Source organism: Dromaius novaehollandiae, chromosome 6, assembly GCF_036370855.1.
Source record: "Dromaius novaehollandiae isolate bDroNov1 chromosome 6, bDroNov1.hap1, whole genome shotgun sequence".
NCBI classification, from domain to species: Eukaryota; Metazoa; Chordata; class Aves; order Casuariiformes; family Dromaiidae; genus Dromaius; species Dromaius novaehollandiae.
The window spans coordinates 7,586,086-7,605,581 of NC_088103.1; the positions used below are offsets into that span (position 1 = coordinate 7,586,086).

General features: G+C 39.2%; 1 protein-coding gene across 9 annotated transcripts in view; it reads right to left on the reverse strand.

The window, feature by feature from the left end:
• The window catches only part of LOC112981614 (protocadherin-15), a 1,192,166-nt gene that overhangs the window by 214,863 nt on the left and 957,807 nt on the right, over positions 1 to 19,496 (reverse strand). For all 9 annotated transcript variants that reach the window (XM_064513568.1, XM_064513569.1, XM_064513570.1 and 6 more), the window contains 2 exons: positions 10,892 to 11,052; positions 6,319 to 6,474 (listed from right to left, as the gene is read on the reverse strand). In XM_064513568.1, the coding sequence (XP_064369638.1) occupies positions 6,319 to 6,474; positions 10,892 to 11,052 (317 nt within the window). The remainder of the gene's footprint in view (positions 1 to 6,318; positions 6,475 to 10,891; positions 11,053 to 19,496) is intronic.

Sequence of the window (19,496 nt, forward strand, 5' to 3'; positions counted from 1 at the left end):
GAAGTTACACAGCACACCAACCTTGACCAGCTCGAGCATCTGATCTCACACAGGATAAACTACAAGGGTTTGTAAAGAAAAAGGAATAGTAGCAACAGTGACAGCCTGCGGATAATGCCTGCAGGAACTCAATGCAGTGAAAAAAGTACAGCGGTGACAAGAAACAAGGAAGATTTCAAAAGAACGTAATTAAATAATTAGAGAGGAAATGCACACAATAAATCTTATTCTTCCACAGTCAACAGCTTTAATGCTTAAAAAGTTTTTCCAACATGATTTATGTTTGTAAGAAATCTAGATACAGACAGGCATGTTCAACACTTTCATAAAACATTTTGGAGAATAAATTTTCCTATTATGGCCTATTTACAAAGTTAAAGATGAATAATTTTTCACAGTGGCCCTAAACAGCAACGTAAAATTTACAGTTAATCATTCTGAGCTAATATACTTTTGATGATGTCTACCTGCAGAGATTAATTATTTCAATACCATAAGGAAAAAGATATGAATAATTACACTAGAAGCAATAAAAATAAATTCTCAGCAGCACAAAGCTGAAGTTCATTAAAAAAAAGATAAAGATGGGCAAAGACTGTCCATCTCTGTCAACTTCAGAAAAAATTAACCCTACAATTTTGGTTTATAAGTGAAAAATTCTCATCAGCTCTAAAGGTGTGTCTGTTTAATAACGTAACACTGACTTCAAATGGTATTCCAGTAACTTCTCAAATATTTCCAAACAAAAACTGTCATCAAATGCTACTAGTTTATCAAAAGATTTGTAATATTCACGTAAGGCCCATGTGAGAAATTAATATGAAAAAGTAAGGCTTGTAACACCTAGCTAATGCAAAGTCAAGAGTTGCATTTACGCGAAACAAGATTTGTTAATATAAGTTATGCTTAATTAAAACATCCAAGCAATCAGAACTGGGTCTTACAGCCATCACTTGCTGTATACCAGTACAAGATTTTTGTTTCTCATCCCGTATTAGGTTAAATGTTTTTAAAATGTGTTTCCTTTTTGTCAATACTATGTTTGCCTACAGCGTGTTAGATGAGTTGCACGTCTCCTTAGAATTTAAACTCCACAATAAGCTTTCCAGACTTTTAGGACTTTGCTTTAACATACTGCACTATCTCACATCTTGAAGTTAGTGATATCCACATTCAAATTTAACCTCAGGCTAATGCCATTATTGTCAGGAAATTTTTCTAAATGAGTACTTCTGTGACATTTTGATACAAATAAAAGCATATAAAACAAGAAACAAAGCAAATAAACCTGTACAGTATTTCTAAAGACCAGAAAATACTTAGCATCAGCCTTAAATATTGCATTTTTACGTTCACAAGGGAGCTTCGCAAGGCTGTGGGGTAGCATCAGATTTGCTTTTGGCTGATAGACTCAAAATGCTGCATTATGGAAAAAGGGGGAGAAAGGGGAGAGGGAAAGCTTTGCTCCTAAACAGCAGTACCTCCCTGCCTTCGGGGCTCCCGGTGCCACTGGGCTAGGGCAGCCAGCGGTCCCCGAGGCAGCCTGGCAAGCGCCGCTGCCCAAGCTGCGCACAACCAAAATTGCCTTTATGCAGCAGTGGCACCCAGCCATTTAAGATAGAAATGAAAACAGCCGGTCTTGGCGCTTGTACAGCCTTTGCGCTGTTGTTTCTATAGTAGCTGCAGCCTGAAAGCAATGATTAGCTTAGTTACTTGAGATGTCAAAATAGCGCTACTTAAGAGTTATTTCCCAAATCCGTCTCATAACCCAGGCAATTATAAATAGTCAATAGTTTAATTACAACCTCACTTTCTCAACTATAGCTTATGTGCAAAATGCCAATTAATTTTAAGCATGTGGATATTCTGAGTCTGCAGCAGCCACTTGCAGTGATTATTTAGGACCAGAGAGGACTGGCATGTATAATATGCATAAACATATATATACACACACAGTATATGTTATATATAATATATATGTATAATGTCTGTACATATATGTATACATACACACATATATATGCAAATAAAAGATTCTGGTTTCTTTTTCCTGTTAACTCACACTAACCAATTCATTTGTAAATGCTCATATAATCATACTTTGCTCAAAAAGCGGGTACAATTAATTTGGGGGAGGAGACGTTCTACTTTAAACTAGAAAGTTGAACAGGAAAAATTATTTTAATTGTAATTTAATTACGAATACCAGCACTGCCACTCAAAGCTCATCCAAGTCAAGCAAAGCCCATCAACCTTAACAAGTACATTAGAAGAGCAATTGTGCTGCAACTATATATGAAAAGCTGGCACTTTTAACAGAGTATTTAAGAGCTTCCCAAAAAAAGAAATGTCCTCAATAAACATGTAATGACCATTTTTAAATTGGATGCAAAAGCCATTTTTGAACCAAGCATGCACTGGAAGGGAACATTAACTTCTCTACACCTTAATTCTGGGTCATATTTTGCGAAGGTCCTGTATACATGCAAGCACCTAAACGAGAGAAGAAAGTTTCCTAAGGATGATTTGGCAACACGTAGAACGGACCCAAATCCCATCTCAGACTGTTATTTTAGATTCCCTTAAAACCACAGCCTTTTCCTTGTCTATGCCATAGCGTAGAAAAAACTTTTATTTATATCTAAACAAAGTAGTGGGAGCAAATCCTGTTCTGCATAGTAAAACATAGTATAGTAGGCTATAAAATACTTTGTATAAGGAAGGAAGGGATCATGAGTTTTTCATAAAAGAGATGACATAGTTACAATATTCCAAATCCTTTATTAAAATAAATGCATTTACTAATATTTGCCATAAAGCATGCAGTTTTACTGGGAAAGCACACCGCTTCATGTCTCCTGGTCTTTATGCTCTTCCTTGAGCATCTACAATGGGCCACTACAAACCACGACAGACACCACCCACCAAGCCCAACTTCATCTAGGCTTTCTAGAACAATACGAGCTTAATTTTAAACTTGTATTTCGATGTGAAAATGGAGAACAGATTAGTGAAACTGAGATTTATATTGATATTACAATTATCCTCTGCTTCGCCTACACATTAATTTTAATATGTTGTGGACAATTCAACTATAGAAAGATTTTACATAAAAAGCATTCTACTTCTCTAGACTATAATTTTCCCCTTGACGTATCTGATATTGAAGAAGTGTCTAATGAAATCAAGTCCCACTGCAATTATTTTGCTTGTATCACAGGCTGCCTATGATTACAGAATGGATTTGGCTATTGGAGGAGTCTTTGTCCTCGACTTTACTCCCTACGAAATCAACTGCAAGGCTGATGTATTTTTGTCCGGGATTTCCTGAGTAAAGTAAGTATGTAACACAGCACACGTGCAGGAAGCCTGATGCTTTCGGGACACATTACGCTTCCAAAGCGCACGCGGTCAGGCACGGGAGTTGTAAATCCAACGCTCGCTACGTATGCACAGGCAGACTAAGCGGTGTGAGCGGAAAGCCTGCCTGATGCTTCCCGCAAGCACCAGGGCTGTAATGTGATTATAAAGGCACCATACACGTGCTCTAGGGTCATGCATAGGATGGCCAGGGGCACTGGCAGGAGATACTGTTGAGCAGAACCCAGCAAAACATCTCAGCAAATAAGAAGTCCTCACAAATGCACACGGGCAAAAGTTCCTGGATAGAAAAACAGAAGATATTTGTGATGCTCAGATGCACAGTAGCTGTAAAAAATAAAAATCTACCTGGCCTTGGATTTCTTTTATATTATGTATATATGACAAGTTTGCGCACTTTCTAGTTTACAAGGAAACTAAAAACAGGAGATCAGAGGCAATCAAAAAATAAGAACTCATTCCAATACATTCCTCCTGTTAAAGTCACTGGAGGCTTTGCCAATTAGCAGCAGAATAAACTATCATTAAAACATGTAATCACTCAGTAAAACCTTCAAGAAAGTCTGAGATCCTTTGTGAACTGTTCCTCCTCTCCCCTTGGTTAATTAATGAGAACATTAACCGACTGGGTCCTGCTGAAGGGCACACTGGTGCCCTGTCAGAAGTTATAAGCATAACAGTGATAAAATGAAACAAAGGAGCTAATTAAATCAGGGTTGCAGCTGGTGGGAAGAACAACATCGCATCTTTGCCCAGCAGTAACGCAAATAAATGACCGCAAACACGTGAATCGTTTTGCTGAAATTCTTACTGTAAAGGGTGCATTTTTCTCTCTGCCTTTTTGGACTTCTTGCTAATTAGAGCAGATTCTCATTCCCTCTGTGTTACAGTGCCAATGCACTAGCTGGCCTTCAGTTTTACTGCAAAAACTGCACAGCTCCTGGAACTGATTTGGATTGCCTGTTTTCAGTATCAAAAATGCTCCTGCAAGAGGAATTTGCACTTACTGTGTAAAGGCCAACTTAACGACAATTTAAAAGCCCTACCAAGTCCTGAGGAGGACTTTGTCAGCCTTACAGAGACAGCATTTTGTGACCTCCAAGTTCAAGCAGTAAGAAACACCGGTAGAGAAGACTGTTGAAAATTCTGGTCTGTAGAAACACTTAAAAGCTCTGTGCAGGTGAAATATACTGTTTGCTCACAGTTTCTGCGACTCTTTTTCACCCTAGGGATGTCATACCAATTTAACAGGTGCTTAAATGACCTATAAATGAAGATCTAACAGCAAAAAGCAGCTATGACCCCATGTACTGGCGTTAAACTTTACTCCTTTCATCTCTTAGCACCTGGTCAGGAGCAATACTTCAAAACAGCTCCAGCGCTGGGGTCACCACAAACCACTGGAACTGCCTGAAACCAGAGAGAGGTTCAACCAGCTCCTGCCTTCTGCCGCCCTTCAGACGTGGCACAAACCCAAGACCTTTGTCTTCCCTCACCACATACAACGCTTCGGAGTTAGAAAATAAGCATACTTAATTACTATTGCTTTTTGACTTAAGCTGATAGAGTTTAGATTTTATTTTAGCAATTACAACATTTTTTTCAGGTGCTAAATACTTTATGTAAAACCACATATTCTCCTGCTTGATAAGCCCAAATTACAGACGAGGGGAACCTGAAATTTTCTTTTTCCCCTTACAGTGTTTACGTCCCTTAAAATGGTGAAACTCATGAGCAGATAATAATGACCCTTCAAACAATAACTCTTTTGTAAAGAGGAGGTTGTTCTTAAATTTACTCTGAAACTGGACTTGGAGGAAAAGGACTTAGCATTCTTGGTCACTTAAAGCAACGCAACGATGGTAGGAGATCACAGACAAGTTGAAAAGCCACCCCTCCCAAATGCATACAACTGCAGTAAAGTTTTCTGAAACAACTCAATTCCACTAAAACTAAATGTCATCAAACTGATCCTGGAAAAAAATAAAATAAAGTAAAAAAAAAGCAGGGACTCAATGCATATACAACATCGGCAGCGGCTTTGATTTCTTAAATTCACTGATCATTCTTCCCATCTTTATCTGGAAGAAAAAAGACCCATCTTTGCATCCTCTTCTTGATTTCAGTCTTGACACTTCCACTTCTGCACCTAAGTCCCCATTTTCACTTCTTATTACTACAACTTGAGCATACCAACTTACTGGAAACACAGATCCTTCGTACTGGTTATTAGTAACTTATTAAATCCACAGTAGAATCAAAAAAAAAAAAAAAACTATCAAGAAAAGGGAAGTTATACCAGCTCAAGACAGAAACAAATTTTTTCCACCGAATAGTATGAAGTCCAACCCACAGCTTCTCCAGCCTCAGGACTTTCTCCTGTTCAGCTGAGTTTGCCTCTCCAAACATTTTATCCCATAAAAAGAGAGAGCAAAAGACTTCAATCCACAGACATTTATTACAGAGACACATCAATATACTAAAGCTGCGCTTTGGCAAACTTTAACATTGTTAATAAAACACTTTCTAGCTATTTGCTCTGCATTTTTTTTCATAAATACATTTGTTTTACTTTCAGTTTTATTGATACGACTGCCCAATGCAGTAAAATATCCTGTAAACTTAACACAAATCAAGGCTTTACACATTGGGATACAGCTTCAGGGTCTAGTTTCTTCTGTGATATGACAAGCATCCTGAAGAAAAGCGTGTTTTGTCTTTGTATTCATTAAGAAAAAGAATGATTTACATGCTAAAAACAAAGCATGTTGACTGTGCTGTATGTCTCCAAAGCAACACCAATGGAAGGGAGCTTAAAACAGCTGAATTTGTTGTTTGTTGAGTTTTAAAATGAGAAGTGAATGAAAGGTGGCATTTGGCAATGAATCCATACTACAGAAAGAGAGAAAGAGGAAAAAAGATGCAAGCAATTCTCACCTCATTTACTGCCACATAGTATTGCTGCTGCTGGAACCGAGGCGAGTTATCATTCCTGTCTCTCACCACGATCCGCACTTCGTGGTTGATAATGGTGCCAACTTTTTTGTTCACACACTGCACTTGCACCACAATGGACTGGATGGACATTGGCGGCTGCAAGCGAAAACACGTTTTTTATAATTCGTAGTCAAAAATCCACATTGTAGTAACAGAAGAGTTAAGTTTCCTGCCGATGTTAGTACTGTCCAGGTTCACTGTAGACCATCAGGCTGTCTGTATTATATTTAATGCTCTACTATGTCTGGACTAAAAAGCTTCTTGGAGAATGTCTTGAATACAACTCGTGTTGGCAATATTTCAAGTAGACCTACACGTCTCAAAGCTGTATTTTGCAGACTGAGCTCTGCCAGCTGTATGTGTTAATGTAAAATAAACATAGGATTTAAAAATTCCCCAAATTAGCCCTTCACGCTTTCCTTGAGAGCAATAAAACTGCTTATCTTCTGAGCATCATCTGATTATTGAAAGATACCTAGAAAATGTCACACATTTTAACCTTTGTCTTGTCAATATTTGAACTGAAAGGTCAAGTCAGAGATGAATTCAGTAAGCTACCACTTACATTTGCCAAGTAATTTAGAAGCAACTTGGTCACCTGTAAGGGAGACCAACTCTACTCCTGTAGACCATCGCAATATCATTCAGATATATCCCAAATATGATGAATGAGCATAGAAGCTGCAAATTTTTACCATAAAATATCTAATATGCAGAATGTAATTTCTCATTGGCACAGATTCATTTCTTCTGTGTAGAAGGTCCCAAGTACAAGGGCATTTGTATAAGGTCCTAGAGAATGTAAATGACCTAAATATTAGCAGAAAGACTGCTAAATAAATTAGTGAGGGTTTAGTGGCTCCAAAATGCTCATGAATGGGCTTGACTAAAGGTCAAAACTGGAGCTCTGTCCTTTTTCCTTGATGATGTTTAAACAGTGCAGTTTTGCTAATAAGCTAAAAAAAAATTACCGTGGTTGCGTTACAAGGCTGTACACACCTCTCTGCCAAGAATCAGTACTAAACTTCATACACAGAGACTAACAGCGACATAACTGTTGGTATCAGATGTTCAAAGACATTTTGTATTTTTCTCGTAACAGCTACTTTTGCTTACCTGAGTTACTAAAACAATTAGATCAAGAATAAAGGAAAAGGTGCCTTTGGTTGAAATGGAAAGTCAGAAACATCGCTACGGAAATGCCAAGGTCCGATATGACTTTTATTCACGCTGTCGCCTCCCCTCAGCCAGTGCCAATTTACACATTTGAAGTACCAGGCTAGCATGCGAAATTTTGACAGTCAGACCATTTTGATTTTGTATCTAATTCATCAGAGGGAGAGCAAGCAGGCACGGAAAGGGACAAAGCCAAACAAAAAAACAAATAAACCCATATTTATTAACCTCAGACTTCAAGAAAATAAACAGCTCAAAAATGTAATTTAAAGATGCCTATGCTGTACTCTACTGTACTGTGAAAACAAGCAGGTTTTTATATTGAGATTCTGAGACTTACAGCTCTACCGTAATGATACTTCTATATAATTATACTTACACACCTTTTAACTGCTGCAATTTTAGGCCATCGTTAATAAATTTAAAACTCTATCAAGGTCATCTACAATTGTTAGTAGTTCATAAGAGAAAAATAATTACTTGTAACAACAGATACGTAGATATACTATGTTCTGAATTTGCAAGGGTGATCTGGTTTCTGTTTGCTTTTAAGAACAAGCCAAAAATAGTTTATCGCCTTTGTTAAAATAAGACACAGAATATGCTCACATGTTTGCAATTTCTGGGTCAGTACATAGATTTAAGAAAAAAAATCAGATCTTTAAATGCCAAGACCAATAAATAAATATTAATAATTAAATAAATACCAAGACCAATAAAGACCAGTGTTTTAAAGACAATAAATGTAAATACATACTGGCAAAACAGTAACCTACTGTTTGTAATACTGAGATACATTGTCTAAGCAGTTTTTAAGAGTTTGTTACCTACAGTTAAGATTCATCTCTACTCATCCTTTCCAACCACAGAAGTTTGGGGGAGAACTTTGGAATTCTGTTTGATCTGATTTTGCTTGGAAAAATGCACTGCCATTCTTAGGGGGAAAAAAAACCACAATGGAATCTAAGGAGATTTTTTTTCAGAAACGTAATAAAAAAGAACAAGATCAGGTAATCTGGATTGGGGGAGTTGATAGGTAAGCACATCAGAGAGAAAATCAGGCAATATTCTGAAAAGGAGTATACAGACATTTTATGCAATCATATCGATACCATTTGCAAATCAGAGACTCCGATTTCCGCTTCATAATCAAAAACTGGATTTTAAGTTTCAGGTTCAAACAAACCCCAAACCCAAGTTCTATTGGTACTACTAAGCTTCACATAGTTTTAGCTTAAAACATAAGAAAAATGATTTATTTTCTTGCTTAAAAAAAAGAAAACAAACAAAAAAACCCCTAAATGATTTTGAGTACTACGGGTTTGCATAGCTCTGGCTCTGAAGGCTGGAAGCAGCCTTTAGATAAGCACCACACTCATAAAGGCCATGACACAAGCTTCACATTTTCACATCGTCAGTGGGTCAAGTTTAGCCAGGATGCTCTCATTTTCCTTGGATGCCGACTTTCAACAACTAATTGAAATCAGGTAAGGCATTTGACCATATATAAAATTAGCAGAATACAGGTGCAGTTGGGCTCACACCCAACTTGCTCAATTACCTTGAATCTCAGTTTTGCTATTCATATCCCAAGTAAATTTGAGAAAAAACACAAATGAGCAATTTTACCCAGCTCTATAACTGTAGGAATAAAAATGTATTTAATACATCTTTGGTTAATATTAATCTTTTTTCCAGTCTTACAATTCATAGTAAAAACCAGATGACAATCCCTTAATCGCCAGTGTAAACACACTGATGATACTACCTATATGTAATAAAGAAAATGCATGCCATCCACTCCTTTCCTTGTGACTTGAGGCCACTTCTTGTAAAGAACACCATAAAGCAGCAATACACACTCGTAATAAAGCAGAGTATTTGGGAATTTAGCTGCTTACTAATTTTGGAAATCAAATCATTTGACAAGGTTGCTTCAGTAAAGCACCTAGGTCGTTTCAAGTAAAGATGAATGATCATATACAGAGCAAGGTGTGGCTAAAAGGGCCTTTGAAGAAAGCATTAGCTCTGATCTAAGGGGATTTCTTTTGTTTTCTAAAGACAGGTGGACACACAGACTCATGGAGGCTGATGGAGAACTGACCCTACATTGCTTAAGGTGGTCCTGAAACCTCACCTCTTGTTATAGCCTCTTCCTTTTTGCTCCAACTTAAAATAAAATAAAATAAAATAAATAAAAATATTCAAACTAAAATGCCACCACAGGCCTGCTCTAGCACCTGCCTAGCTTATCCATGGCACCTTGCCCCTGGGGCAAAGCCCCCCTCTTTGCTGCTGCACCAAGATCTCCCTTGGCACCACATCCATCCTGCTGTAGTTTGTGCTGCATGGCTTTGCTCCACAGATGAAAACACTTTGCGGATGCAAACTATATTAAGAACAGCTGAATTCAATTAGCTGATTTTCTGTACTGAAAAATGGAAATGGGGATACATTTGCATGTTGTTGTTGCTACTAATGAATGCATCTCAAAACACACAGAGAAGACAAACTCATCAATCGAGAGCTGATACAACCTTCCCTGCACCCCAAGGAGGACTCCCGGCCCTTATGTCACTCTTTTCCGTGTTGCTTACGGGCAGTTTTGAGCCAACTTTCATTTCAGAGTCTGCTGAACCAGAGCAGCTGTGCAACATGGTGAGAAACTTCCTCTTGAAAGAAATCAGCAAGGATGAGAAGATGCCTATTTTGTGTTTCTTAATGTTTTAACAAAAACCAAACTTAACCTGACAATACTTCTTTATAGCTATTAGGAATACTTACAAGCATACCACACAAATGTCAAGCTGCTTTAAAAAAATAATAATAGAAAACCACCACCAAACCCTGAAATATCACATGGTCCTTTAAATAGCTTTATAAGTGAACTGGAACAGTCATATTTTCTTTGCTATCTCTTATGTCTCATAAACCAATATATAAAGCCAGAGAAGGCTCTGAGGTCGCAAGTGTTACAGGGCATGAGCTAAGCAGCACTTCTCCTTCCAGACAAAGGCAGGAAAACATAATATTAAAGTGTTGAATTCAATAAACAAGTTTGGTTCAATATACTTTTCTGCCAATCCGCACATCTCTGTTTGCTCTTTATTGTTGTGTTTATCCAGACATAGATGTCGTGTGCATCTGCACATTAGCAAGTTACTGCGTGCTCCCAATAAGCCCGAAAAAAAGGATCAAATTAACCCTGGTTGCATTCATAGGGGGACAAAAGATAGCTGCAGCTATTACATTCTAGGGATCCCTGTGTTTGTGATTGCTCTGTGAGTACACACAGATTCAGAAAAAGAATCTATAGAGGTGGAACACCAAAACTTACATCTCTGTCCAGAACTCGCCCAGTGCTATTTAGGTAGAGCCTCTGGCTGATGGGATCCAGGATCACCCAGTAATCTACGTTGTCCTTCAAAGAGAGTTCAATAGTGGGGTCAGGGCCTCCCGCTGTCCCTTTGATCAGCATATTGTCAACCAGGATCGTGCCTGCAAAACAATAAACACAAGGCAGAGACATTCATATAGCTACGTGTGTTTTTATGCAGTTTGATAAGAAGCTTAACACCTCAAACACTGCTTTCAAACAAGGGTTTCTGGTGTTTTACGTTCAAGTCATTTTTAAAAAGCTTGAACAAGAGAACTACCTTTGACACTCAAGCTGATTCCAACATACTAGAGGAAGCACTTAAAATACACAATTTTGACATTGAAGTTTACGTCCATCATATATAAATATCTATTTACATCATGATTTTTTCTCCATTGAGTAAACAGCACCCAGTCATGCCTCCAAGAAAGGCAAGCGCTGAAAAAAGAACCAAAACTGAAATAAATTTTCCCTATAAAGAGTGACACATCAAGGGGAGGAAAAAAAGAAACAGTTGCACAAATCTCTCCAAGAAGAAAAGAGTGAGCATGTACAGTATTAATAAACACATTTTTATACATACATATATATATAAAAGACAGCATTTTTCTGACAAATTAACACTATCCAGTTTGCTTTACACTAGAAGTATTAAACCAAGATTATGTTTAAGTTCATCAATGATTATAAAGAAAAAACTGTGAATCTCACTAGCTGTAAAACATGTAAATCACTTAAAAAAATTTCATATAACCTCCTGCATTAAGAGGCCCAAGTAATTTATTAAAAGTGAAGAGTACAATTTCACCCCACCTTCGCTTTGTAACCTCAGTGACTCTGTACAGACGTGTGTGTTTGTGGTGGGGTTCTCAGTTGGTCTGATGCTTTTTCCTCAATAAAACAGTAAAAATAATTGCTAGTTTTGAGCATAGCAAACCATTTAACTGTTTTATTGAGGAAAACACCACAGCAAGATTTTTCTAATTACTGGAAAGTATTTTTATAACATAGTAGAAGTGATGATAAGAAAGAGTGAGAAGCAACAAGTCTTTTGGACTGAGGATGGTTTTACAGTTAAAAAAAGTAATGCCCCTTTAGCCACAAGACACACACACACACACTTACCACTCACTTATCTTTAAGGCCAGCCAATCTGATTTCTGGTGTAATACATTCTGTGGAATTTTCCCCAATCTAGCAGTTTGAACCAACATGTAACATTTTTGCAGACCACCACCAGTTTCAGTGTAAAGATGATTTCACAGGGAAAATCAAGCCCTTCACCAGCTCTGAGATGGTTCAAAGTGTTTCTGCCCAGTCACCAATTCCTCTAAAATCCACCAGTTTCCATATATTGCCCTCGGATTCACTGTGCCTCGTGATGACGAAAGGAAGTTTAACGCTTATGTGCATTATGGCTTGCAGTACGGAGACACAAGTGAAGCAGCGACCAGATCCAATGCTTTCAAGAGCTGTGCAGATCAACATGTGGAAACGGCCTGATGTCAGTAGGTTGGGAAATGCTTGGGTGACCCTCGGGGGAGCTGAAAGGAGGGAGGAATTCAGGGAACCAGAGGGACCGGATGATGTGGAAAAAGGGGTAAGAGAGGGTTGCAAAAGTTTTCAGAAAAATATACTGAAACAGAGGGCTAGGAAAGAGGGGAGGGAAAAAGCAGCAACCGCTTTCATATGTGGAAAGCTAATAAGTTCATGAGAAGCAAAGGGGTGTCACAGCGATATCACACCCGCAAAATTGAGACGGCAGCTCTGGACACCTAATTGATCATAGCATATAAAAAGCATTTACTTCTCTTTGAGAAATTTAGGTAAAAAACATCTTATAGTGAAAACAGGTCACCAGTTTCTACAAAACTCAAGCGTATGAAAATTTAGATATTCCAGCATCCTAAAGTAGGTCCCTGGTGAAGTGACAGTAGCAAGCGGAAATTAGTCTCAAACTCTGCAATCACACGGCCTACAGAGCCACCTAACATAGGTAACGCAATAGGAATCGGTCAAATAATCATGGCAGAGCATGGTAATTTTAACTTAAAAACTCAAGGGGATAAGGCATTTTGTGCAGCCTCTAGCAAACCATTGCTACTTAACTGACCTCACTGGTTTGAATCCTGCACCAATTTCGACTTCCCTCTACTGCAGTCTATAATAGCTCTCTGCTTGTTTTTTAAAAAAAGCACTTCTGTTTCGTTTATTTTGATACAGCAACTGCGGTTCTTTGTTCTTAAAAGCAGCCGCAGTTTTCTTCAGATATTTATGAGGCACTCCAGTACTCCCATCAAGAGACAGCAGGTTGCAAGTAAGCCTTTTAATAGCCACCCACATGCTATTACTTCTGTATTTCATACAGAGTCTGATAGTGGGGCCTTTTTTGCCCCCCTCTCCCCTTTTTTCCCCCACATTAGATATTGGATCCTCCAATTTGGTGCCTCCATTCTGCCTCTGCCCTTGGCCTAAAATGCCAAGGAAGTCACCTAGTAAATATACCTGAAGATACAACAAGAGTTTGAAGCAACTCCATGGACATTTTGTGCACTAACTCATTATACACTCAAGTGTGGAGGTAAACATATTCCTCAGTACTTGCAGAGCACTAACACAATAGCCTAGATGATTTGCTTTTGCAATTCTTGCTGTACAAAGAAGAAAAATGCTCTCGCTGAAATGAAGTCTTTCCCCATTACGGGAAGCTACATACCTTCTCCTATAAGCGTATTGGAAGGTCAAGTATTCGTACATGGATTTTAGCAACATATTGCTAATCTGATTAAGTCTCCCACAAGGCTAAAGAAAAAAAGCATAAAATGAAAAACCTCTTTCACACTTTCAAGGGAAATCGGGTTGGTTCTGGTCATGAAACTTCTAGTCATGAAATTACAACTCCAGCAGTTGATCCAACAAATCCTCGTTACTCCCTAGCACCAACCTCTGCAGAAGGCCCCCCCTTTTCCACTAATTTTACTGGTTGACTAGACACCCAAGTCAAGTGCCTCAAGCAAGGCCAATATAAGCACTTCCACAGGTCTCGAGAACCACAAACAAATCCACGCAAGGCAGCATAATTCATGTATATTTGCACTGAGGGCCAAGGGTTTCTGAATAGGATGCTGAAAGCCATGGTGAGGAGGGAAGGGAACATCCTTCCCTGCAGACACGTGCTTCACATACCTGGTTTCTGGGAAGCTGCACTCCAATATGCCCAGGACACCCAGTGCTTTCAGCAAATCTTCAAGAAAGACACCGGGGATATAAATAGTGATATTTTTCCCCAGTTATTTTTGCTGGCCAATTGGCAGGGGGGAGGTGAAGGCTGGACTTCATATCAATAGAAGTAGAATCATTTTTAGAAGAGTCTGTCATCTTGTATGGAGCCAAAATTTGGCAGCTCATCCACCTTTACTGAAGCCTAACGATGACTGAGATGTCATGTGGAAAGATCTTAAATTCTCAAGGGATTAGCATAGACTATACTGGCTGGAAGGACAGCCTTAAGGAATGAAGGTCTAGAAGGTTGTTAATTAAAAAACAACAAAAGCCAGACTCTAAGGAAATATATACATTAAAAAGAAAAGGGATAAAGCTGTATTTTCAGGTGAAATACTATTTTTCTGAAAGTAACAGCATACATTTACTCATTAATGTTGCCTGAGCTTGTTGGGAATTATTCAACACATAGCTACAAAACAAGACAACAAAAATAACATTTAGAAAGCAGTGCTGCTGTAAATATAACAATGCTGGTTTTACATTAGACTATTCCTTTGAGAGGAATCCAAAAGCTGAAAATCTTCATTAGACTGAAATAATAGGGAAATGTTTGTTTTAATATATCAGTCAGAGTAGGTATTCTCTCTATGCGAAGGGCATTACAAGGGGCTCAGTCAGGTGTAAAAACCATGAAAGATGGAATTTGCAGCCTGTGCTTTACTAAAGACAGCAAACCATTAGTGCTCAACAAGGAGTCACTTATTAAATGATTTAGACATACTTTTGCATTATTTTAGTTCAATGTTTCAGCATAGCCCTTTCTTAAGGAGTCAGTGAATTATGATTGCTCTGGGAATTACCTTGGTGTCAGCATATGAATCAGACATACTAAAATGAAAGCTGCAGCCCTTCTATTTTTAGCAGTGAAAAGGCATTGGCATCAATTTCCCAAAGTCAGAGACTGCGAACAAAAAAAGGGGCTTGTATACTCCCAGCAGGACTATTTAAAATAGAGAAATTTGCAGCTCTGGTAGAGCATCATATTCCTCCTACTTGAAGCAAGCAGAAAGACGAAGCACGGAGCCGGGAGCAGGTCGCTCTTCTCGCCATCCCCGGGCTCAAGGCTGCAGAGCATGTCCAAGCTCCACATCTCTGCCGCCAAAGGGCACGCGGCAGGCCAGAGCTCAACGGTGTGCCTGAAAGGGGGCTGTGACTTTTGAGATATCTAAAGAGGGACCTGAGCATTTACAAACTGCAGGGCTAAAGCAGAAATATCCAAAGCCAAGGCAGAGTTGCAACCAAAACCCATCCTGACTGTGTTTTTACAGCCTTTGCTCTGGATGTACTCTGAAAAGTCACAGCAGCGTACTCGAAAGGGGTGGGTGGGGTAATATTTCCTGCATTTAGATTCCCCCCCAAGTTTTTACCACCTAAATGTACTTATCCCTCCAGGTAGGACAGCCTAAAACTTGTTATTCTTGCTTTCAAAGCTGATGAAAATATAAAACCACTTGCAACAGCATAGTTAATCTCTGATACCACCAGATTTCATTAGCAGCTCATTCAGTTGTATGATGTACAAAAAGGCTAAATATAACCAAAAATAATATTCTGTTGCTCACACAGAACATATTTTTCATTTCAGCATATTAATCAAGTCCATAACTTTTAAATAAAATGTCAGGGACTTTGCATTAAACAAACATAATGTGTCCTACCCTGGAACACCAGTTTTGACTTTTTCAGCCTGCGGTACTTAGCCTGGGAAAATTAGTCATGCTATCCATCTGGAAGAAGCTGCTTTAGGAAAGAAGCAGGTATCCTATGCCCGCGTACATTAAATGAGCAGTATGACATGTTCCTTATTCAATTAGGAGAAACAAGGAAAGTTTCCAAAAGATAAATGAATGTCTTTTCATTTCTTCAAATGGAAGAAAACTCACCACTCCTGCACTTGTCTCAAGAACAGTTTGTTTGTGGGTTTTTTTCCCCCCACATTAAGTGTATTAAAAAAAAAAAAACCAACCAACCAAAGCTAATGAGAATGGGTAGCCCTGTAGAAACAGAACTCCCTCTTCCTAAAAACCTCTGTTGTTGTTAGCACCTCTGAAGAGCAGTGGGCCACCAAGCTCAGACTTGGTGGCAGTGATGGTGGTGAGCGGCAACAGTGTTGGCATCCATGTGGGGATCTTCAGGAAATCAGGAAGTGGTGGAAAATCTTCTGCCAAAAGGCAAACTATGCTCCTGGTAAACCCCTCCCCACTTGCATCTTCTGCTGGACACGATAGAGAGAGCAAAACAGGCAAGGGGAGGTCAGAGACATGCAGGAAGATCTCCAGGTGCCACCACCTCCTCTTCAGGACCATTAGAAACCTGCTGCCAAAGCTACATTTTATCTGACATGCGACTAGGGGCTTCTCCTCCTGTTGGTCCTGAGCAATGTGCACACAGCAAGCAATACTCTGGTTTTCTCTTAGACAGAGCAAATATGCATTGAAGAGAAAAAAAAAACAAAACAAACCCAAACCTGTATTGCTTCTTCCCCAAGTACTGCTGCTTATACAGCAATTTGAAATTGGGGATTACTTTCTTATAAAAAGGCGTTAGATGGATCAGTTGAAAAGTTAGTTCCTTGCTTTGATATTCTGTAGAGTTTTCATGGCTAAACTTGGATCACATACTGATTTTTCCAAATTTGAAGGTGTATATGTCTACAGCATAGAATGGATTAAACCGCAATAAATTAGAAGGCAATAGAGAATGAAAACCTTATTGTGGCAGTAAATTCTGACCGCCATCCTGAACTTCCTTAGACCCACGCTGCAGACTCAACAAAGCCACCCCTCGGATTGCACAGTTCCTACCCTGCATCCTCACGTCATCCATACAGATCCCCAAGAAATGTTTTCCAAGTTTGTTTCTAGATGGTTTCCCTGCCGGCCTGGCCCGTCTCCTGCCTTCCCATTCCTAGCGCAGCCACAGTCTGCAAGCTACTGCAGGGCATAGCTAAAAGCAGCATGTTCCTTTGGCCATGCTAAATCAAGGAGTTGCACAAATTCAGATTTAAGGCTTCTGCTCTTATGCCTCCCACGAGGCCCTTCATGCCTTCTCAAATATTAAATTCACTAAACATCCAGTACTTGTCCTTCTAGGTATGCAGTTCTAGTGTATTTATTTTTTGTTGCATTTCCCCATGCTCCTTTTAAAATTATCAGCAAGAGGTCAACAGGTATAAAGTGACAGCATTGAAAGAGATGGAAGCCCAGGAAAAAGCAGAGAGGAAAAAGTTCAGCAGAGAGTCTGGGTCACATCATAGCCCTGGGAGGAGCAGAGGTTAAAGAAACTGGAGAGCAGAGTAGGGTTATAAGGAAAAAAGAAGTGAAGTTGCAGAGACCATCCTGCACTGGCATAAATTAGGCTAAGGATAGGGTGGGAGGAAGGTGTTTGGCTGGGGACAAAGTTATTAAGTTGCAAGGTTACTCTAAGTCTCAAGCCATTCGTACTCTGCACAAAGCCGCATCTTGTATAATTATGTCAACAAAGGAGAATCTTACTTCTTGGGTAGAAAAAACAAGCATCTATTCTATCTAGCACAGTCGCAGAAAAAAATGAAAACAATGAATTCTAAAGCCTTAAAAGAGGAAAACGTGAAATAACTTCTTTTTGAAAATGGATTTCTGATTTTTTTTTCCCCCCCCCTCCTCCAAGCTTGGGGTTGCAACAGCAGGACAAATGCCTGGTTCACAAAAGGATCCTCATGTTCCTCCCTTAACGTTTTGGCGCAGTAAGGTCACCATGAGGCCCCATGCTGAGGACCACGACACTAATTTTGCATTCCCTTTCTACGAGTGCATCCAACAGACCCCTCTCCTGGCCAAGGAACCTAAGTTAAGTAGGTAAAGCATGCCAGAATCCAAGGGAACTCTTATTTTTTATTTAGCAAACGGGACCAAAAACGGATTACTACAGATTGACACGAGATTCTCCGTTATCTACATAAAGGCTGCCAACTCTTGAAAAAATATTCCCACGGCGGGCTCTCGTACGAGACAGCATGCACGAGCACAAAGAAAATTACCATTAACAAAAATGTTATCTTATAAAATACCCACACATACAATGGAAAAGCTATCATTACAAAAACAAAACAAACAAACAAACTAAAAAAACCACAGGCTGAAATGTTTGGGAAAGTTAAAAAAAGACGACATTCTTCTTCTTACCAGACAGCAAAGAAATAATAAAAATGCACATCCTACAGTCAACAGCGAGATAAAAAGTCTTCAGGCTATTCCTGCAAACACTTTGTTGCTTGTCTCATTTCCCAGAAGACCCTGGCAACAGCAAATCTTGAAGGAGATTTAGATTTTAAGACACAACACCCGACAACAACAAGGAGATGTAAACATAGGCACAATGCAATCACTTTGGGTTAGATTTTGCAGGAACTAAACCATGTGAAACTGGAGAAGCTTACTGAAGTCATATTTCTTGTGATAAGGGAAGTGCATTCGCTGCACAAGTTTCCCCTAAGTTTTTACCATATTTAGACAAACTCTCCTGCAAGAAATACAAAAATCATACTCCATCATGGTCAGAAGACAAGGGAAAGCTCTTCATGAAATGACTAAAGGCAATATAAATAGGGAAAATAATATAACGCAAAAGAAAAAAAGAGAGCAAACGATGGCATGAACTCTCTGAAAATAACCCGAAACGTAAAAACAAAATCCATCATTCTGCTTTCAAGAGAGAGAGGGAGAGAGATTCATTCATTCTAGCGCCAGCTGCTGCTACCAGTTAGTGAACTGCAGATAGCCACACAGTTACAGAAAATTATGAAATGCATTTGCACACGAAATAAAATGTTTAATAAAAATATAGCTCAGAATTCAGAAAACATGAAAAGGTATTTCAGGGGAGAAAAAAATAAAAAGCACCACCACTCAGCCACGAAATTTTCCAGAAGACAGCAAGGCCTGATCTCATGAAAGTACCTATGGAGATGTTCACGTCCTTCTAATTGCAAGGAAGCTTCCCTTTCTTCTTTAACATCATACAACTCGAGGTGGCAGTTAGCCTCCCTGCACCATCTTTTGCCTGCTGAATCCCTCAAAGGGTTTCATTTCTCTTGCTGGAGACAGAAAGTCTCCGCACACCACAGACTTTGTGCTGGGAAGGGAGTTTTGCACGTGTGAGTCAGATCTCCAGGGCCACCACCCCACCCCAGCAGACATAATCAGGGAGAGAGGTCACCAGCCACGAGCCAAGCATTGAGCCCTCCGCTGGAGCTTACCGCCTCCGTGGCGAGACATGGCAGGAATAAATAGGCTACGCA